The sequence below is a fragment of the Pithys albifrons genome, chromosome 27 (genome assembly GCF_047495875.1).
Source record: "Pithys albifrons albifrons isolate INPA30051 chromosome 27, PitAlb_v1, whole genome shotgun sequence".
NCBI classification, from domain to species: domain Eukaryota; kingdom Metazoa; phylum Chordata; class Aves; order Passeriformes; family Thamnophilidae; genus Pithys; species Pithys albifrons.
Window position 1 is genome coordinate 1,567,486 of NC_092484.1, and position 21,341 is coordinate 1,588,826.

General features: G+C 60.5%; 2 protein-coding genes across 3 annotated transcripts; one reads left to right on the plus strand and one right to left on the minus strand.

Moving 5' to 3' along the window:
* Positions 1-307: 307 nt before the first annotated feature.
* ARHGAP45 (Rho GTPase activating protein 45) lies at positions 308-15,896 on the minus strand. Of its 2 annotated transcripts, none has more exons than XM_071577801.1 (23): positions 15,660-15,896; positions 13,589-13,916; positions 12,259-12,402; positions 11,142-11,226; positions 10,961-11,033; positions 10,669-10,747; positions 10,321-10,458; positions 10,042-10,106; positions 9,680-9,790; positions 9,347-9,427; positions 8,961-9,140; positions 8,625-8,762; positions 7,595-7,785; positions 7,140-7,279; positions 6,783-6,860; positions 6,457-6,558; positions 6,067-6,230; positions 5,653-5,841; positions 5,164-5,301; positions 3,242-3,480; positions 2,786-3,026; positions 2,581-2,683; positions 308-2,436 (listed from the first exon to the last, which is right to left on the minus strand). In XM_071577801.1, the coding sequence occupies exons 1-23, from the start codon at positions 15,747-15,749 to the stop codon at positions 2,108-2,110; spliced, it is 3,426 nt and encodes a 1,141-aa protein (XP_071433902.1). In that variant the 5' UTR covers positions 15,750-15,896; the 3' UTR covers positions 308-2,107. The 2 variants fall into 2 exon arrangements, with proteins under 2 accessions (XP_071433902.1, XP_071433901.1); XM_071577800.1 differs by lacking the exon at positions 15,660-15,896 and adding an exon at positions 14,897-15,179.
* A 1,230-nt stretch (positions 15,897-17,126) lies between these two features.
* Positions 17,127-21,278, plus strand: CNN2 (calponin 2). The gene is made up of 7 exons (XM_071577805.1): positions 17,127-17,271; positions 19,388-19,509; positions 19,790-19,856; positions 19,936-20,073; positions 20,229-20,345; positions 20,624-20,770; positions 20,848-21,278. The coding sequence occupies exons 1-7, from the start codon at positions 17,209-17,211 to the stop codon at positions 21,112-21,114; spliced, it is 921 nt and encodes a 306-aa protein (XP_071433906.1). The 5' UTR covers positions 17,127-17,208; the 3' UTR covers positions 21,115-21,278.
* The last annotated feature ends 63 nt before the right edge of the window (positions 21,279-21,341 follow it).

A 21,341-nucleotide genomic window follows, 5' to 3' on the forward strand; every position in this document is an offset into this window, starting at 1 on the left:
CTCTTCCTGCTGGGACTCTGCACCATGGCTGAGCCCTGCAGAGCTCTGACCTGCTGCCTGTTTGGATGCTCCAGGCTTGTTTCTTCCCTGATCTGCTTCCCCCTGGCCTTGGTTTGGGACCCTGGTGTTTGGATACTGTGCTGGAGAGTTGCTCATCACCCCCAGTCACACTTGTTTTAATCCATCCCAGATCCCTGGGAGGGGTTTTAAACATCAGTTTTCCTGCCAGAAACACCTGGATTTGCAGTGCTTGGCCTCCCACAGCCAGGGAAGGCTGGAAGACTCTGATCTCCAGGACAAACATGGGTCAGAACACACAGATTTTATTCATTTTTTGGAAGCATGTCAATGTGAACACAGCGAGACCTGACGCGGCGTTGGCAGCAGCACAGGCATGTCAGGACAAACACGGACACAGCCACGAGGGAGCTGTCACCGTGGGAAGCTCAAGCACAGCCTTCACCCTTCCCTCACTCACACTCACCCTCACCATCCTCACCCCCCTCACACACACACACACAGTACCACTGTGGCAGCAGCACTCCCAGATCCCCCCTGCTGCCTCGGAAATGGCCTGCTGGAACCATTCCAGCTGCCCTGTGGAAGAGCTGTGGGGCAGGACAGCTCCTGGGGGCTTCTCCAGCTCTTCCCTGGCTCAGTTCCAAACCAGTTACCTGTGAGTTAACCTGGGTTTATGTACCTTTGCTGAGATGTGTCTCCATTGGCCTCAGAGGGCTCAAACCTCCTGTCCATGGCTGGGTCCTGCAGTACTGAGGTGTGAGACCCACCCAGCACCATCTGGTCCGTGTCCCACGAGCAGGGGAATGAAAGGAGATGGCTCTCAGCTCATTCCAAGCTAAAAATCAACTTGTCTCTGTGCCTCAGTGCAGAAAAAGTCTCATAGCTTTAAAAAAGACCACCCACTTTGGCTTTAGTCCCTTTGCCAGCAGAGGTAGTGGAGTCATTTTGAAGGGTTGATTAATCTCTACAGAAAACAAAGCTTAAGATTATATGGGCTGGGGCTGGGTGGATTTGGGCTGTGGTGATCCTGAGGAGGAGGAAGAGGCACCTCTCCATGGGGACCTGCTCCACACCCAGCATCAAGAGCAGAGCGTTAGTCCTGGACTTGCAGCACAGCTTTTTGGAGACCAAACAATCATAAAACAACCCCTTGTGAGAGCTCAGCAGGACTCAGGACACTGCAGCCAGGCCAGCTTGCCTCTTGTGGCTGCTCTTTGCATGGCTCCTGCACAGTATCTGGAGTCACTCCAGGTACCCATCAATCCAGATGCCCTCAATCCAAGCAGCAGGGCAGATGTCGTCAGCCAAGCCAGGACCGTGCGGTGCCAGGAGAGCCCCGGTGGCTTTGGGGCAGGAAATCCATCCTGGGCTCCAGGTGCCAGGTGCAGTCAGGTACCAGTGAGGGATGTCCCCAGAACCCCGCAGAGGGCACAGCACAGCCCCAAAGCCAAGCCTGACTCTGCATGAGGTGGTGTAGGGGCTTTAAACAGGCCAAGCCAACTCCAGCACTGCTCTGGCCATGTCCCTGTCCTGGGGAGCTGCCTCTGTTCCCATTTGTTCTTGTGGTGGCCCCTCTTCTCTGGCCCACTCCTGAGGAGCTTTCCTGCATCAGCAACAGCCTCAGCTCCCTTCCAGCCTCAGCCATCAAGAATGACCAGGTCCTGTGTCTCATCCAACCTCGATCTCTGCAGGTGCAGCATTCAGGAATTCAGGAGAACAGCAAAAACAAAACACCTGGCACGAGCACAGCACAGCCCTGGGCTCCTTCCCAGTCCTGAACAACCAGCACACAGAAGGAGGGTCTGCCCAGCCTCAGGTCCCTCCCAGAGAAGGGACTGACCAGGCTGAGCCAGGTCCCGGCAGGCTGTGACCCCATTACCCTGCCAGGAGCCAAGGGGCTCGGGGGTTTTGTGTGAAAGCTCCAGCCAGGAACCACCCAGGACTCACCTGCAGCTGACACACCAAACCCCCTCAGTCCACTGTGCATCCCTCCCACCCCTCCACATCTCAGTTTTCTGCATCTGGGCAGCCTCTGGGATTTGCCCCTTTGCCCATCCCAGCAACTGCAGAGGTTCTGTCCAGTGGCTCAGATGAGCCGGGGCTGCAGCTCATGGCCCCTGGCACCTGTGGGGGTGCTGGGCTGGCTCGTGGTGTCCCTGGAGGCAGTGGGGTCGTGGCTCTCGGGGGGCTCCTCCATGTCACTCTGCTCCTCTCCAGGACTGCAGCAGCGGGGACCGGAGCCCTCTGCATCCCACTGGCCCACGCTGCAGCTCCGGCTCCGTGGCCCCTCGCTGCCCTCATCGCAGAACTGAGCGTCGTCCGTGCTGGTCTCACTCCCCTGTTTCCTCAGATGGGTCAGTGGCTCCCCACTGTCCTCCAGCTCCGAGTCGGAGTCCACAGAGCGGTCACCAGACTCTGGGGGACAGAGGAATCCTGTCCACACTGGCACAGCACTGCAGCATTGGCAGGAGATTCGTGCAGCAAACCTGGGGTCCCTTGGGGGAGGGGATGGACTGTGTGATCCACACCCACCAGGAGCCCCCCATGCCCTTCACTAACCTGTGAGTGAGTCAGCGCTGAAAGCCAAATCCCCCTTCTCCGAAGGCAGCTCCAGGTAGGGGACAGTGCCAGGAGGAGCTGTGGACTGCGAGCCTGTGTGGGCCTGGGAGGCACAGGAGGAGAGGAGTTCTCATTCTCTGGGACTTGGCTCCAGAGAACATCAGGGAATGTGCCCTGAGGATCCCCCTTCCCTGGAGATTCCTACCTCTTCCGTTGGGCCTGAGCCGCGTCTGCCGGGCTCGGCCAGTGCCGCCATCTCCTTGTGCTCAAAGATGGTAGAGTAAAAGATGATGAGGGCCTCGATGATACGAGCTTGGTGGGGATAATCCACCAGTGAGGACAAGGAAATGGTGGCATCTGTGGGCCTGGGGCGCATCAGTGTTGGCCCAAAGACAATGCCCAAGTTGCCTGAGGTCATCTTGTTGTCCTGTTCCACTTCCACGATCCTGGGGAGGATGAGGAATTTGTGATAACCAAGAGGGAGAAGGGTGGATGGGCAGGGCTGGGGGAGGGGATGGGCTGGAGCACACGAGCCTCATGAGAGGGCAAGAAGCATCTGCAGTCACTGACTCTGGTGGGAAGTCTTCACTCACCTCCCTGCCCCAGGGAAGAAAGGGAAGGTGCCCAACACCCACACAGGCTCTGGCCCTGCCCCTCTCACCTCCTCAGGTGCTGCAGAAGGTACTGGAGAGTGGCCATGTTCTCATAGGGAAGCTCCTTCAGCAGCTCCCTCAGCTTCAGCACCAGGTTCAGCACCACCCGGTCGGTGTCGGCTCCTCTGTCCACCAGCTCGGGGCCGCCCTTCCCGCCCCGGCCCTTGGCCTCCCCACCCTGCAGGCTCTCCTTGGCCAGCCCCATCAGCTCGTTGTACAGCCGGAAGGGCATAATGGGCTCTGGGAGCTGCAGAGAGAAAAGGGGAGATGGTCCCAGTCCTGGGAGCAGCTCCCACCTCCATCAGACCTGGACCTGTCCTGAGCTGGTGAGTTGGGGGCCTTTCAGTGATCAAACATCCCTGGAAGTGCTCAAGGCCAGGTTGGATGGAGAACCCTGGTCTAGTGGAAGGTGTCCCTGCTCACAGCAGGGAGGTGGAATGAGAGGAGCTTTAACATCCCTTCCATTCCAGGATTCCATGAGTGCTGCAAACCCTCTACCCAGAGGGGATGTTTATTTATCCATCTCCTGGAGCATGTCAATCCAGTCTCGTTAGTCCTGGCCAAGAAGCACTTTTGAAGTTCAAGCCAAAAGCAGTGTTTGATCCACCCGTGGGTGCTCCCTGCTGGGTCGAGGTGCAGGGATTCCCTTTTTTCCCTGGAAAAGCCCTGGCTGGGGTGGACCCAGCAGCAGGCCCCCCAGCAGACAGGAGGTTTCTAGGAAGAGGACAGGGATGGATTGTTCTGGGTGGGGAAGGGAGGATGGGAAGGGTACAGGATGCCACAGGCACAGTCTGAGGTGAAGGCAGGGCTGCGGTGGGGGAAACTCTGCTTTGAAGTTTGTGTGAAGCAGCCGGGGCTGGTGTTGACTGCTGGGTGTTCCACATGGCTGGTGATGTTTTCAAAGTGGCTTAAACGGATGTTTTGGGGACAGGCTGCCTCGCAGCAGAGGTGGTTCCCTCCATCCAGCCCTTTACAGAGTGACTTTAACATATTTCTCTGCAGCAAGGGGACAGTTGGGGCTCAGGACTGAGTTCCCCCTCTTGTTCTACTCTGTTTTTCTTTGGAGAGACCACAGGAGCAACTCAGGACCCTTCACTCCTGGTATGCAGCAGCCTAGGAATGTGGTTCCCCTATGATGTAACATGGAGGAGGCCTTTGGAGAGATCACACCAGAGAAAGGCAGCGTGAAAAGAGTTAATCCACGGCTGCTTGTGAGAGAGAAGCAGCTTCCGCTCCTCCTGCCTTGTGGTGGCTGTTGGAGGATGTGGTGATGCTGTTTGCACTGACAGTTTGGGTACATGGAGGGGGGTGTCTGGGGCAGTGCTGCTGTGGGCGACCCAAGGGGCAGAGACCCCACTGAGTCCAGTCCAGGGTGACCCAAGGGGCAGAGACCCCACTGAGTCCAGCCCAGAGTGACCCGAGGGGCAGAGACCCCACTGAGTCCAGCCCAGAGTGACCCGAGGGGCAGAGACCCCACCCAGCCCATCCCAGAGTGACCCAAGGGACAGAGACCCCACTGAGCACAGCCCAGAGTGACCCAAGGGACAGAGACCCCACTGAGCACAGCCCAGGGTGAGACCTGAGGGGCCGAGTCCACCCCACGGGGATGTGACTCAGCCTGTGTGGGGTGACTTTTGCTGGGTCCCTTCCCCTTTTTGGGTACCCAGTTCCCCAACTGGAAGGGGCGGAGGGTTCGGTGCTTCTGCACGTCGCTGCTCTGCGGCTGTGACCGCTGTGACGCAGTGTGGGGTGAGTTGTGGGGGGTCACTGGCCCCATCTCCACAGCCAACCCAATCCCTGCTGGGAGGGGTCCCTCCCCACCCACCCACCCAGTTATTGAGCCTGGTTTGTGCAGAATTCCTCTGGCCAGGTTGGTTCCTCTGGCCACCTCCCCTCCATCCCATCACAGGAGGTACCACCAGCACCTTACCTGTCTCAGGTAGAGCTTCAGGACATTGCTGATGTCATGGGGGGAGGCCTGGGACAGCTCCACCAAATCCTTCCCATTCTCAAAGGCCTGGCAGAGCTTCTCCACACGGGTCTTGACGCCATTAACTCGATAGATGCCCTGTGAAAGACAGAAAAGTGGAGCTGAGGTGAGGGGAGATGTTCCTCTTCATGTCTGCATGGGACAGTGAGCTGTGTTCTCCCATCCTCTCCTTTTGGGGTGGGAAATCCCTCCAGGAAGTCATTCTGGGATATCTTCTTGCAGCTCAGTCATTCCTGCTTCATAGGAAAGCAGGAGGCAGGAGAGCTGAGTTTTCACAGGCAGAGTTTGGGCTATCTGGGCCAAGGTCATCCCTGGGTCTCCCTGGCTCCCTGTCCTGCAGAAATCTGATGTTGAGCCCATCAGTTTTCCAGAGGATCCTTCCAAGGGCTAAGCCAGCTGAGGAGGAGGAGAGAGAAGAGTGTGACTCACCTTGGTTTTCAGAGCCCGTTTCTCGATCTCTGAAATGCACTTCTTGACGATGAAGGGGATCCCATCTGGGCTGCTCTGAGATGCCTTTGTGAAGTCCTGCCCAAAGAGCTGCAGCTTCCCTTGAAGCTTCTTGTGCCCACACTGGATGGCCAAGGTCTCCAAGCACTTCTTGTGGCAGGCCAGGTAGCACTAGAAGAGAGAGGAGAAGACAGGGAGGTGGGAGGGCAGCTACAGGGAAACACCAAGCATCGCTCAGAGCATGGGGGGAAACAGTAAAAATGCCTTGGAGACACTGCAGGACCAATGGAAAGCACCTGGATTCCTCCCTGCAGGAGGAATGGCCCTCTGAACATGGTCAGAGCTGGGCTCAGGTGAGTTCCACCACCAGCTCTCTTCCCACTTCTCCCTGCTCACCTCCTCACACTCAGCTCCCTGGAAGTACACGTAGCTGTTGCACTCCCGACACTTGGAAGGGGCACGGAGCTTCCTCAGCCGATGGGTCTGGGCAGCCTTGGACAAGCCAACATTCCGGAAGGGCCCTGTGGGAGCTGCCAGCTCCGGGGTGATCCCGTTGATGCCTGAGCATAGCAAAAGGAAATGTGAGGTCAGGCACAGCTTGAGCAGGACTCATTCCTTGGGAAAGGCAGCTCTACCAGGAACACCATCAGGAATCCCAAGTAATCATTGGGTTTGCCTCCAGAACTACTGGATTAGGGAAAAGTGGCCCACAGGGAGCTCTGCCGGAGGCGAGTGCAGCAGCAGCACTGTCACCTCCCACCTGTCACCTCCCACATTGTCACCTACTCTGCTCAAAGGGGGTGGTGGTGTCATCCTTCTCCTCCAGCTCCTCACTGGAGGACATGGTGCCATTGGATGAGAGCCGCTGGAGTTTGTGGCTGAATTCACCTGTCCAAGGAAAACCCACAAACCAGTGAAATACTGTCAAAACTGTTTCTCTTCTAAGAACTCATCCCACCCCACCCATCCCACCCCAACGGAGACTGGGATCACCACAGGCATTTACCAACTGTGTTCTCTCAGGGCAGGTAAAACAGGGGTTGGGCCTGCCCAACTGGGATGCTCTGAGTTTAGAGTACTGGGAGGGGCTCCTGAGCAGTTCCCTTATCTACCTGTGCTGGAATCCAGGCTGCTGTCAGTGTCAGCAACGGAGGTTGGCCAGGATTTATGGACCTGGTGTCCCCTCCCACCTGCAGAGAGAAAACACAGTCCATTGGGATTGCTGTCTGTGTTTGGGAAGGAACAGCAGAACAGTGTGGATGCTGGGAGAAACTGGAATGACTGGGAGAAGCTGCTGGTGAAGGGGCTGGTGGGGTTTGCGGCAGCAAGGAAAACAGTCAGCAAGGAAAAGAGGGTGGGAAGATGGATAATGGTCTGTTAGAGAGAAAAGCACCACAGATCTGGTTAAGTGTCCTTTAGGGAATTCCACTTGGGAGGCTCCCAGCCTGTCCCACTGCTCCCAGGCTCACCTCTCCGCTCGGCTGCCCCGGCCCCGCTGGGCAGTTCCTTGGCTCCTGCCCCCCCTTCAGAGCCAGCCCCGGCCCCCTCGGCACTCGTGGAGAACTCGCTGGCATTGAAGCTGCCCTTCCGTGTCCGAGAAAAGGGAGACCTGGAGGGGAAAAGGGAATGTGGATGGGAAGGATGGAAGGACACTTGGAAACTTTATCCACGGCTGTTATCCACCAGTCTTGGGATGCACAGTCATCTCTTAAACACTCAACAGCCCATCTCATCCATTGAAGGATGTGAGGGGAACTCTGAGCTGGTCTAACCCCACCACTGCCAGCAGGAGCTGCCTTTAGGAATGCTGAAAGCGTCCTGGTTCCTGCAGGAGAGTGTGGACAGCCACAACACCAGGAGATGACAAAGGGGCCACAGCTGAGCTGGAGCATTACCTGGTGATGGTTCCCCTCTCCTCTCTTACCAGGCATTGCTGGACACGTAGGGCTCGAAGTCGTACTGGACGTCAGGCTCGTCCCCGCGCTGCAGCTGCCGCACGTGGGACGCGTACTGCTGGCCCGGGTCGTACAGCTTGCTGCTCTCACACAGCGTCTGGAAGTTCACGGGCAGCGGCGCCGTCTGCATGTGCATGATCTGGTAGAAGGAGATGGTGGCCTAAAAGTGATGTGGAGAGACACTGGTGTGAGCTTTGTGAGCTGAGGTACAGGAGAAGAGGGAAAAGATGTACCAGGTTAGGTGGGGATCAGGAGCAGAGGAACCAGGAGCTCCAGGTTGGGTGGGAAATCAGGAGCAGAGGAACCAGGAGCTCCAGATTAGGTGGGAAATCAGGAGCAGAGGAACCAGGAGCTCCAGGTTAGGTTGGAAATCAGGAGCAGAGGAACCAGGAGCTCCAGGTTGGGTGGGAAATCAGGAGCAGAGGAACCAGGAGCTCCAGGTTAGGTTGGAAATCAGGAGCAGAGGAACCAGGAGCTCCAGGTTGGGTGGGAAATCAGGAGCAGAGGAACCAGGAGCTCCAGGTTGGGTGGGAAATCAGGAGCAGAGGAACCAGGAGCTCCAGGTTAGGTTGGAAATCAGGAGCAGAGGAACCAGGAGCTCCAGGTTGGGTGGGAAATCAGGAGCAGAGGAACCAGGAGCTCCAGGTTGGGTGGGAAATCAGGAGCAGAGGAACCAGGAGCTCCAGGTTAGGTTGGAAATCAGGAGCAGAGGAACCAGGAGCTCCAGGTTGGGTGGGAAATCAGGAGCAGAGGAACCAGGAGCTCCATGTTAGCTGGGAAATCAGGAGCACAGGAACCAGGAGCTCCAGGTTAGCTGGGAAATCAGCATGGAGCAGCACTTGTTCTGCAGCCTTGAGACTTTTTTTTTCTGAGCATAAGGGAGAGGGGATCTCTGCACCCACACAGGCCCCTGATGAAAAAGGTCAGTTCAGCCAGCTCTGCTGAGAGGCAGCTCTGAAACCTCCTGCCCTGGGGACACCCCAATCCAGCCCCACTCACCGTCTTGATGACCTGGTCGCTCTGTTTGATCACTTCATGGATCTGCCGCAGGGAGTTCACCTTGGTGTCCTCCAGCTCCTGCTTCTGCGTGTTCGCATCGGCCACGCAGGTGCGATACGTGGCCATGGCCTCTTCTGCCTGGGATTCAGAAGAGCAAGAGAGAACGGCTCAGAGGTGAGGAGAACAAGAACAGCCCCTTGGACACTGTTCCTCCAGGCATTCCCATGCCATGCTCAAGGATCCAAGGGAGCTCAGTTCACTCCATGTGGCTCGGGGCTGCTCCTGTGCAATGACAGCAGGAGCAAGGAGGCCCTTCCAGAGCTGTCACCTTCCTACCTTGTTCTTGGCTTCCTCTTCCAGCCGCCTCTTCTTGTCCAGGGTTTTGGTGGTGATGCTGCTGGTTGTGTTCTGCTGCTCCTCCTCTGCTTTCACTGCCACGTACTTGGCCTTCTCGTGCTCCTCGCTGCGCTGCATGTATATCTGCTTGGCCTTGCGCAGGTTCCCCTCCGCCTCTTGCTGCCAGGGTGAGCCATGACCCAGGTGAGGATGGAACTCAGCGAGGGGGTCACCAGCTCCTCCCAGCTCCCCAGGGTCCCCCAGCACAGCAGAGGCACCTGAGCACTCAACACTACCACAGAGGGGCAGGGGGTCCAGCATCCTTAGGTGGGGACTGTCATGGGGTGCTCCATACTGGCACTGGGAACACAAACCAAATCACTCACCAGCTTCCTCTGTGCCCGGTGCCACTGCTCCTTGATCTCCTTCCTTCGCTTCTCGTGTTCGAGGCGTCTCACTGTCAGAGGCTGGATTGGGAGGGAGGAACAGTCTGGTAATGCCCTGAGCTGAGCGCTCCTGCTCTGTCCTTGCCAAGGCTTGGCAAGGAAAGTGCCCTGTGCTGGTCACTATTGCTCCCAGCACGGCCAGGTTTGTGCCAGAGACAAAAATCTGCAGCCTGGGAAGTGCCAGATGCAGATTCCCTCTGGACTGAGCTAAGGAAGAGCCAGCTCTGCAGTGCCAGGACCACCAGCCCTGGGGAGGACCCTTCATTCCCTCACCTGGAGGAAGGTCTGGTGCTGCAGGGTGCTGGCTGCCTGCAGAACCGACGTCCCATGCTCCATGTCCTGCTCCAGAGCCAGCAGGTAGATGGACAGGAAAGGCATGTTGGTCTGGGAAATGGGAAAACACATTGCCCTGAGGCCCAGCACCCAGCCTGAGCCCAAGGAGACACATCCTCTGGGGAGGAAGAGCCACAAGTGTGGTGAGGCTGGTGGCTGCTGGTAAAAGCCACATCCTGAATTTTTCCAGGCAGAGCTTTGGAGAGCAGCCGGCATGTTCTTCTGGGCTCTGGAACTGGGGCATGTGGGATGGGCTTTCAATCCAGTCCAGTGCCAGGGGCTTTACCAACATGGGGACTTACCTCCTGGCTCATGATTTGCTTGCAGCTGTTTGCCATTTTCTGGAGCCCTTTGCCAAACTCCATCTCTGGAAGAGAAAGGCTGGATGTGAAAAGACATATGAGACAGCAGGATTTCCCTGGTGAAACCCAATCTCCTTTTGAAAAATAAATCAGGAACTTGAGGAGTGAAGTTCTTGCACCCCTGGAAATGTTGGCCTTCCAGCTTCTTGAAGGGACCTTGACCTGCCCTGGGGCTCAGTCCTGCCCCAGAAGGGACCCACCCACCATCCCCCTGCTCACCCAGTGTGGTCCTTTTCTCCAGGTATCCAATCAGGTCCTTCATGTACTTGGAGAAGGTTTTGGCGTACTGGAGTGCAGCTTCCACCCCGCCCTCACAGCGCTGCAGCATCACATCCACTTCCTCGGCGGGAGGACAGGCTGCAGTGGGAGAATCCATGAGCTTCCAGTGCAAACCTCCCCATCCCTGTGCCAGAGTCTTGCCCACCCTGGTGCCACCAGCTCTGCTGCCTTTTCCCAGCTGAGGAGCCACGTGTGGCTCAGGATTGCAGCGATGATGGGGAAGGCACCAGTTCCTGCTCAGCCAAGCACTCCCACCCCAAACCCTGCACACAGACTCATCCTGCTTACCCATGTCATAGCTCTCCATGCCTGAAGGCACGCCGTCTCCTCCAGACCCAGGGATACCCCCATAGAGGCTCTCCATACTCTTTGAGGATTTGGAAAGAAAAGGGACTGGTCAGTCACGCAGATGGAGAGAACCCAGAGCTGCCAGAACCTTTCAGGTGTTGCTGAAAGTCAGCTGGAAGGCTGTGCCCAGGAGCTCATGGGAATGTCTCTGGAGAAACAACGCTGCTCTGGGCTCACACCAGAGCTGAGGGGAGCACCCAGAGCCCTGTGCCATCCTGAGCCCATCACTCACCTGGTTCTGGTCACTGGGTGGGATGGAGAGGATGGTGCTGCTGTCCACCTCCCCCATGAGGAACTCGGACACCCTGTGGGGAGAGGAGCATGGCTGGGCTCAGTGCAGTGACAGTGACATGGACTGTCACCCAGTGGCACTCATGGACCATCTCTGGGGGTGGCTGCCCAAAATGCCTTACGTGCTGCTGAAGGATACAGCGATGGTCTCCACGGCCTTCTCAAACTCCCGCTTGTCCGCCTCATTGTTGGATTCATAGTGGAAACCTGGAGATGAGGAAATGTGGGAGCCCTATCATTGCAAGCACCTGCCCCTGTCTCAGCAGGAGAAGGACCTGTCAGCTCATGTTGGTATCAGGGGGCCTGTGGGGCTGGGGCTGGGGCTGACGTGGGCTGAGGGAGCAGTGGGGAGGATCATCCCTATGGATGATGGATTTCTCCAACACAGCACAGTGTCCCCCGCTTTCTCCCAGGACTAATTTCCCTGCCAGTATGCCTTGGCTCATGTTTCTGTTTATTCCCATTACTCAGGGCTGCTGGTAAAGCACTGCTGGACTGTTCCACTGCCCTCCCTGCCTTGCAGCTCCTTCAGGCCCTGCTCCAAGCAGGAGGGACTCTAGAAGAGGGTTCTTGTCCACAGCCAAAGGAGGAACCACTGGCGGCAGTGGGAACTGGCACAGATGGTGCTTGGCAGATGCCCATGGCACAGGACAGCAGCCGCAGTCAGGGCTCCTGGGCAGAACCTGGGTCTGCTCCTCAAGGTGGACTGAGTCCTCTGCTGCAGAGAGGGGCTGGTGTCTGCTCCCAGAGCACTCCCTCTCATCCCCACGTGGGCCCAGCCCCTGGCAGCCCTCTCGCCACTCGCCATGAGGCCTCCTGTCCCCCGTGGTTGCTGTTGAGTGTCCAGGAAGAAGCAGGTGACACTGAAGGTTGGGCTGTGCCTGTGGTCAGTGGAGTCACCCCCTCCCCATGGATGACAGTGGAGGGAGGCGGTGCTCAGCCTGGATCTGGCCTCCCACACCCCGCTCTGTAAGCACAAGGGGCTGCCAGGACCAGGATCTGATTATTTCACTGTTTTTCCTGTGGTCATGCCTGGAAACCCCCAGGCAGAATCTGTCACCTCTAACACTATATCATCCTTCAAGATGAACCACAGCAAGAGGAAGCTGATGCGTTTGCCCTCTCCACCAGTCCATGGGGCAGCTTTGCTCCCAGCAAACCCCCATGGGCTCCCCAGCCCCACACCCTGACACGGGGCAGGAGGGGAGTGGGACAGCGCCTCCAGTCCCACTGCCTCACCCTTGACTTTGGAGATGAGGGTCCCAGCAGCTGTCAGGGTCTCCAGCGTGTTGAGCAGTGGGTACGTGCTGATGACCTGGCGCAAGATGCGCAGGGTTTCACCCAGGCACTCATGGGCCAGTGGCCGCTGGGGCTCTGTGGGGTCTGTAAGAGAAGGGGGATGAGATGCTGCTCTATGTCCCAGTTCCATGTCCCTGCCCTGTGTCCCTGCCTCATGTCCTTGCCCCATGTCCCTGCCCCACATCTCTGTTCTGTTTCTGTCCCACATCCCTTGTCGTATTTACCTCCCAGCCACTCCCTGCCAGCCACATGCCAGGTATGATCCTGCCATCTCCCAGACCATGCAGTCCATCCCCTTGGCCTCAGGACTTTCCAGGACTGGCACGGCCTGTCCATGACCTCCCCACAGCTGTGGCTGTGTGTCTCCTGCCCGGTCCGGTGGTGGCCAGAGGCAGCCCAACCTTTGAGGCATTTTTTCCACAGTAGTAACTTTTTCCCTTGAAAGCAGTTTGGGAATTTCCTCCTCATTTCCTTCCCTCCCTCCTCCCGGATGGACGCTCCCAGTTGCAAGGGATGCAGCAGGTCTGCCCTGCTGTTTGTGCCTGGTCCACCCAGGCTCATGCATCCCATAGGTCCTTCCCCAGGACTGCCCCTTCCATGGGCTCCAGCTGCCAGCCTGGGGGTCTGTCCAGGTCTTCCCAGCATGGGGCCAGGGCTGGGCAATGGCAACCTGGTTAGGAGGTGAGGAGCCTCCTGCATGGAAGTGTTGGGATTGGGGATTGGCACTCACTACCCACCCAGGCAAAGCCCTCTGCCCATTCCAGCCCCCACCTTGGGGTCAGGAAGGAGTTTCTGCAAAAGCAGGGCTGAGAACAGGGTGTTGTGTTCCCCCCAAAAATGGGATTGACACATTCCCTGTGCCCCTTCTGACAGGGACAGTCGTTTGTGAGTCTGTAGACCACGCAGCCCCATCCTGACAGTTGCCCCATGGGGTTGGGGGCCATGCCTGGCACCCTGTGGGGCTTGGGGGGGCCCTGGCAGGCGGCTGGCACCGCTGCAGTGTAAACAGGAAAACGGGCGGATGAAAATAGCTCGCGGCAGGAAGCCGTGTTATCCTGGCTGCGGGTTCCAGCAGCCACCCACCACCCACCCACCACCTTTGCCCGTGGCTTAACAGCCCCCTGGGTGTCCTGGTGGCCTCTGACCTGAGCAGAGAACCCCAATACGCAGGGGGAGCTGTTCGTGGGGTGCAGTGCCATGCTGTGACACGGGTGTTTGGCACTGGGTGGGCACCCCAGCGTGGCAGGAGCTGTGGCCCTGCCAAACTCACCATCACGCAGCACCACGTCCCGCAGCTTCTCCAGGGCATCGGCAAAGCGGGCAACATATGCCAGCAGCTGCGAGATATCCTCGGGGTCGATGAAGGGACCCTCCCCGCCCTCAATGGGGCTGTAGGACGTGGGGGTCTTGTGGCCCTTGGGCATGGCACGGGGGGCCGTGGGCAGGGGGAAGCCGGTGGCGCTGGCATGGCGGCTGAGGGTGGTGGGGCGCTTCAGGGTGCCCACGGTGCTGGGGCTGGTGCTGAGCTTGGCGCTGGCCGGAGGCAGGTCCCCCAAGCTGGAGCCTGGTGCCTCCAGGCAATCCTTGCGGGATAGGTCCTGGGGAGCAGGGATGAGTGTGAGGGCATAGACCAGCATGGTGGGGACCTCAGCTTGGTCAGGGAGAGGGCAGCACCCCAGGACTCGACACACCACCAGCTTTGGGGTAGTATCTTGAGGGGCTGGTGCCAGACCCTGCAGTTGCACCGTGCCTCACGTTCCCCAGTTAGGAATACCCTTTGGGGACCTTGGAGACAGCCTTGGGACCACACAGAGCAAAGACAGAGCAGGCAGGGTCTGGGCAGGGTCGGGGCACTTGCCTGGCCATCCTCTACCAGCCCCCACCAGCCTCTCTGGGTCCATGTTAATCATGGGGGGCACACAGTGACCATGCAGGTGACACTGCTTGTCCACCCCAGCACCCACCATGCTGGGACTGCCCATCACAGGCCGTCGGGGACCCCAGCACAGACAAACAGCAACAGGATCTGGCCCACACTTCTCTTCCTCTTTTTCAGCCAGTTTCATGCGGGGGAAGAGGGCCGGGACAGGGGCACCTCCCAGGCCACTCTTGGGGGTTTTTACAGATGGAGGAGGTCCCCAGTTTCTAGGGGTAATATCGCCCCAAGAGAGAGATTGGTACCAGCACTGTCTAGGCCATGCATGGCTTGGGGATCACACATCCAGCAAGAGTCCCTGAGCGTGGGTAGGGGACCCTGCAGCCCCATAGCCCCCTCAACAGCTCCCATCAGTGATCCCCCCTGGCACCCTGGTGTGACACGAGTGCGTGGGATCTCAGCATCCCTGGTCGGGCGCTGCCGGAAGTCTCTTTGGCAGACACCGGAGCGCGGAGAGCACGAGGCTCCTGTGGGCGAGTGCAAAGGGGGAGCTCAGCCCCACGGCGGGGGGCAGACCACCACGGGGCTGGAAAGGTTTCCAAAGAGCCCCACCCCAAAGTGCCTGGGGCCCTGTCTCCATCCCCCCGGGGTGCAGCGGCCCCAGCAGCCCCTGTCCCTCCCCTCGGGGTGCCCCGGCCGTACCGTCAGTCGCACGGCGGGCGCTCGGGGCAGCGAGTCCAGGGAGCGCTGGGGCTGGTGGGCTCTGCCCGCCGCCGCCCAGGGGCTGTAGCTGTTCCTGCCCGCCGCCCGGCCGAGCATCCCGCCGGCAGCCACCCATAGGCCCCTCTCCGGAGGGGGAATCGCGACGGGGATGGGGACGGGTGCCCCTTGCTAAGGAGCCACCGGTGGGCTCCGGGGCCCCGACGGCCGCATCTTGCCAGCCGTGTCTCGCCCCACGCAGCGGGACTGGGGCGCAGGCGCGGGGCGGGCAGTGTGGGGTGCGACGGGGAGCCCCGGCCGCTGGCCGGCCCCACGGAGATGAGGCGCTTCCTCCCGGCTCCTCCGGCACCGTGGCGGGGTCCACACGTCAATAAATAAATATACGGCAGAGCACAGCACTGGGGCTGCCTGACCCAGTGTCCCCTTGTTCCCACCACAGTCCCCAGGAATGTCTGGGGGTCTCTCTGCCCTCCCCAAACCCTCGGCCGCAGCCCATTTCCTCCCTGTCCCTTCCTGCCCTCCCGCCTCCCTCGGCGGCTGCTCTGTCCCCTTCATCAGGGGTAAAATGCCCCCCCAAGCCCAGTGAGCAGGGCCCCTTCCTCGTTTCCTTCCTCCTCGCAGACCTCCTGGACGTATCCAGGTCCCCTTTGCCACCCTGTGGCTCTTCCCAGCGGCTCTGTGAGTGCTGTTACCCCCATGGCCCCATGGCTCCCGCTCTGCCAGAGGTACGGCCGGGGACACTCACCGGCAGGGTCTGTGGGACGGGGCTTCCCGCCCGGGTCTTCTTGGAGATGGAGGGGGTTTTCATCAGCTCCCGCTTCTTCCGGGAGAACATGTTTCCCGGGAGGCCGAGCCGCTGCCCTCAGCCCCTCGTTTTGCCCGACCGCAGTGCCGGCTCCTCACGGCACCGGCCACATTCGTGGGGCGCAGTGTCAGGAGGGCGCGTGTGACGCCGCCTCGTTTCCTCATCGGCTTCGCAGCCCGACCTGAAACAGGAAAAGCCGAACGCGCACCCAGATGCGAGGCCGGGGGCTGGGGCACCCTGGGGTCACAGAGAGCAGCGAGACCCCAACTGTCCCATGGGCTCATGGGAGCTCAAGGAGAGCCCGGCCGCTCCATGGGGGACAGGAGGACCCCAGCACTCCTGGGGGCGCTGGGCTCATGGGGGACGTCAGGGAGTTCTGCAGCCCAAGACCCACAGAAGGGTGGGGGCTGAGTCCCACTCTGCGGGACTGGTGCTGGCCCCCGCCCTCTGCGGGGTTTACCCTGTTTGGGGGTGTCCTTCTGTCCAGGGGGGACAAGGCCCCTCATGCTGGAGACACCGGGTGTGGAGGTGAGTGGGATGGTGGGACTCTGGACTCCCACCCCTGGGATGCTCCCGGCTCTGCCCCTCCGTGGGCTCGGTGGCAGTGACCTTCGGGGTCACTGCCCTGCCCCTCAGCCCTGTGATTCACCCACCCGCGGGGCAACAGGAGCCCACAAGAGGAAAACGGGAAGGCAGCGAATAAAGCCCGGGAAGACAGACAGGATGGGACGGGCCCCCTCCGGGTGCTGCTTGGGGACCTCCCGCCGCTGCCCACGGGCTGTTCGGGCCGGCTGCCGATCCCGTGGAGGCGTCCCGGGAAGAAGGGGAGTGTCTTCCCCTCCCCGCGGGGCCGCTCCGGTCCGTCTCACGTGGGCCATCTGCCGGCCCCGGGGGGACACGGGCACGGGCGGGGAGCGGGGCGAGGGGAGCGGGACTGGGGCGGGGGTGGGTGGAAGGAGGTGCGGGGGGTGCGGGGACGGGGGAACACGTACGTGTGCCCCGCGTGTGCGCGTGACCGCGTGTGCGCGCAGGCACGTGCGCGTGTGAGTGTGTGAGTGCAGGGGAGCGCCCGTGGGTCGGGGGGTGCGTGTGTGTGTGTGTGTGCGCGCACCTCGCGTGCCCCGGGGGTCGAGGTGCGCACAGCTGTGTTCGCGCGTGTGTGGGGCGATGCACACGCGTGTGCCCGTCTCTCGGTGGGTGCCTGTGGGTGTGTGCGTGGGTGTGCCCGTGGGTGTGCCCGTGACGCCTCCAGCACCGGCTCCCCCGGACTCCCGGAGCCTCCCGGTGCCCCCGGGTTCCCTCCGGGTCCCAGTGTCGGGGTGTGCGACCCCGCCACGATCCGGCCGCTCCTGCCCTTATTTGGGCATTTTGGCCCCGTCCAATCAGCGCGGGGGGGCCGGGCCCGGCATCTCCCCCGCCCCGCCCGGCCCTGCTCCGGTACCGGCCCCGCTGCCCGCTCCCCGCTCCGGTACCGGCTCCGCTCCCCGCCATGAGCAGCTCCCAGTTTAACAAGGGCCCGTCCTACGGCCTCTCCGCCGAGGTCAAGAACAGGGTGAGCCGCGGCGGCGACCGGGGGGTACCGGGACCACCGGACGGGAGCAAGTCGGGGGCTGGGGGGTACCGGGGCCACCAGGAGCTGCGGTGCTCCTGGAGGTCTGGGAGAGCCGGGCATCCCGGGGCCTCTGGGGGTCCCGGTTGCATCCCTGGGTTCCGGAGAACCGGAGGGTGCTGGTGCACCCCTGGTATCCAGAGCCGGAGAGGGCCCGGTGCCACCGGAGACGAAGAGTGGAGAAACCAGGAGGTCCCGGGAGAGTGGAGAGCCGGCGAGTCCCGGGAGGATGCGGAGCTGGGTGTATCGGGGTCTCTGAGGGGTAGGGATGCCAGAGTTGGGCTCTCGGTCTCGAGGTGCCCTGAACCTGCCTGCAGGGTCCCGGGAAATTGTCTTGGGGGGACCGGGGCTGGGAGAGGTCCCGGGCACCGGCCGCCTCTCCCGTGCAGTGGCCGCTATTGCCCCGTCACACCCGGAACTGAGGTGATGTCCCCTGGCTCCCGCGGCTCTGGACCAGTTCCACGGAGCTTCACTTTCTGTTTCCCCGCAGTTCCACATCCCCCAGCAGGGTGCCCCGCGGCCTTCGCTGGTAATGGGGCTGGTGGCCCCTGTGACTCTTCCCGGGGCTGGAAGGGGAAAGGTGAACGGGAACCTCTGGACAGTCTGTTTGCACCCCAAGGAGGGAACCGGCTGCCACGGGGTGCAGGCAGCTGCCACCACCCTCCTCAGCAGCTCACGGGGGTCCTGCTGGGCCAGTGGTTGGTGGCACCAGTAGTGGCTATGGCACTGGGCTGTGCCCAGCCACTGGCAAGCAGAGGGTGAGCCCCAGGTCACTCCAGGTCTCAGGGCAGGCGACCAGGTGCCTGGTGACATGGCAGCTGCCCACATGGGGCCAGGACAAGCAGAAGGGATGAGTGGTGGTGGGCATGTGGCTGCAGAGATGTGGTGTCTGTGTCTGGGCGCTCCTTGCCCAACCTTGCAGGGGATTTACGTTTTGTAAGGGAGTAGACGGGCCCCGGCCTGCCTGGGGCTGGGCTGCCCTGGCACTGAGCGGGTGACACGCGCCAAAGCCTCGCCGCCACATGCTCTTGGAGCTTCGGGTTGATTCAGCAAGACATGAGCCAGTCTGACTGCCCTAGTGTGTCTGCTAGAGGTGACATCACTGACTGGAAACCAGTTAAACCAGTGACGTGCTCCTGATTGGTGCAATCCCTTGCAGACTGGTCTGTAGTGGGATCTCTCTGGGGCTGGTCCCCTCTGCCCCCTCCTGTCCCCTGAGAAACCCTCACACTGGTCATAGGGAGGGAAGAGGAACCAGATTCAGCCGCCCACACTGCCGAAAATCATCTGGTGGGACTGCGGGATCCCCTGTCCGGGGCACACATGGTGTCACAAGTGTGATCTGGTGTCCTGCATTGGTTAAGTTCCCCTCTGAGGCCAGGGCGTCTCCCCACCATGCAGCGGGGCTGGACAGTGCCCATCCCAGTGTCTCCCCGTGTTCAGGATCTCTGGGGACTCAAGGGCCCAGCAAATAACGGGACCAGGAGGGGATGGGATGGGTGAGAGGTTGGTGGCTGCCCTGCGGCCACCTCTGGGTGCTGGCTGAGCATCAGAGGGATGGGGCTGGGGCAGGACAGCACTCGCAGCTTCCAGACTCTTCCCACCCCGGGTCGGGATGCCCTTCTCTTGCCTCGCGGGTCAGGGGCGAGGCGACGCTGCTGCTGCCGGAGATGCTGCCGGCCCTGGCAGCTGGTCTCCATTTGGGAGGAGGCGTCCACATTCCTGGCATAGCCGCGGTGACCGAGGAATCTGCGGCGGCGTGTTGGGCTTTGCCGGAAGGGAGAGCATCTCGTGGCCCGGACCCCCAGGGCTCGGATCTGGGTTCCTGCTGGCTCCAGGGGACAGAGAGGGACAGACCCATGGTGGAGCAATTCGTCCTGACCCCCACAGGCAGTTCTTCCTCATCCTTTTGGAATGGTTCAGAAGCTGCCGTGTCTGATAGGATCATCCTCATGGTCCTATCCATATTCCCATCCTGGGTAGGGGGGAACTGTTCCCATGAGGGGTTTGGGGTGCATGCCAGGGCTATGCCTGAGCTGCCCTCTTCCACCTGCTCCAGCTTGCCCAGAAGTATGACCCACAGAAGGAGGTTGAGCTGCGGACGTGGATTGAGAGCGTCACGGGGCAGCAGATCGGGCCTGATTTCCAGAAGGGGCTGAAGGATGGGGTGATCCTCTGCGAGTGAGTGGGGATGGGGAACACCAGCTTTCCAGGGGACCCCCACCAGCCTTTGGGGTGAAAAGGGTGGGCTGGATCTGCCAAAGATCCAGGTGGGACATGCCAGAGTAAACCCCAAAGCACTTCTGTATGGGGAGAGCCCTGAGGACCAACAGGGACCTTGGGGTGGGGAATTGCCTGACATGGGGGAGGCCTGGGCTGGACCTTCCTGAAAGGGGCTCATGCCCTGCAGCCCCTCGAGGCTCTGCCTGCCACAATCCCACATGCCTCTGCATCCCCCCAGGCTCATGAACAAGCTGCAGCCCAATTCAGTGAGGAAGATCAACCGCTCAGCTCAGAACTGGCATCAGGTAGGTGCAGCCCTGCTGACACCTCCCTGCTGTCCCTCTGCCATCACCCACTGGGGCTCACCCTTCTCCCCTCCTGCAGCTTGAGAACCTCTCTAACTTCATCAAGGCCATGGCCAGCTATGGCATGAACCCTGTGGACCTTTTTGAAGCCAACGACCTTTTTGAGAGTGGGAACTTGACACAGGTGCAGGTGTCACTGCTGGCGCTGGCAGGAATGGTGAGCGCAGGGGGACAAGTGGCTTAGGAAGGGGCACAGTCCTGTGGGGACCCCCAGCTTGGGGTGGTGCCCATGGGATCCTGTGGCTCCCCCTGCTCAGGTAGAGGGTGGGGGGGTCTGGGACCCCCACCCTTCCTCACTGCCACTCCTGGCAGGCCAAGACGAAGGGACTGCAGAGTGGTGTGGACATCGGCGTGAAGTACTCAGAGAAGCAGCAGAGGAATTTCGACGAGGCCAAGATGAAGGCTGGGCAGTGTGTGATTGGGCTGCAGGTGGGTTGCCCTGGGGGATCCCAAGGGTGGGGGGCTGGGAAAGGGGTGCTCAGTTCTGTCAGATCCTCAGCACTGTCATGGCTCTAAGCGCAGCTGGAGGGACCTGAGACTCAGGGTGCCTCAAGTGTCTTTGGGATCTGGGACCGTTGTGGGTCTGTGTCCAGCACTCGGTGGCTGTGGGGTGGGTTGCCTGTACCCCCCTGGGCTGAGGTGGTGGGAAGGGGGGAGAACAAGCACATGTGGGGAAGCACATGCTCCTCACTGGACCCCTTTGCCAGATGGGCACGAACAAGTGCGCCAGCCAGTCTGGCATGACAGCCTATGGCACCCGGAGGCACCTCTATGACCCAAAGAACCAGATCCTCCCACCCATGGACCACTCTACCATCAGTCTCCAGATGGGCACCAACAAGTGTGCCAGCCAGGTGAGCCCTTCTGCCAGGCTGGGAGGGTGCAGGGGGGACAACAGCTGAGCCTTGCTCCATCCTGTCCTTTCTTCCAGGTGGGCATGACAGCTCCCGGCACCAGGAGACACATCTACGATGCCAAGATGGGCACAGAGAAGTGCGACAACTCCTCCATGTCACTGCAGATGGGCTCCAACCAGGGCGCCAACCAGAGCGGGCAGGTCTTTGGTCTCGGCCGCCAGATCTATGACCCCAAGTACTGCCCACAGGGCAGCCAGGGCGAGGTGGCCAATGCTGCTGGTGACCAGGGTGGGGACCCTCCTGGGTACCACTACTACCGTGAGGAGGAGGAGAGCTACTGAGCGGGACGGCACCAGCCCCGTCTGCACCATCTCATGTACAGCCCCACTGCCAGCCACATTCCAGCCTCCACTGTCATCATTCCCTCTTTTTAAGCTCTTTTTTAACTTTGGAAATTAATCTATTTTTCTGAGCAAGGAAATAAAGACCCTGTTTCTAGAGAGAAGCCTGGCCAGTTCCCGTGGGAGCCCCAAGGCCCCAGGACATCGGGAAGGTGGTGGATGCTCCA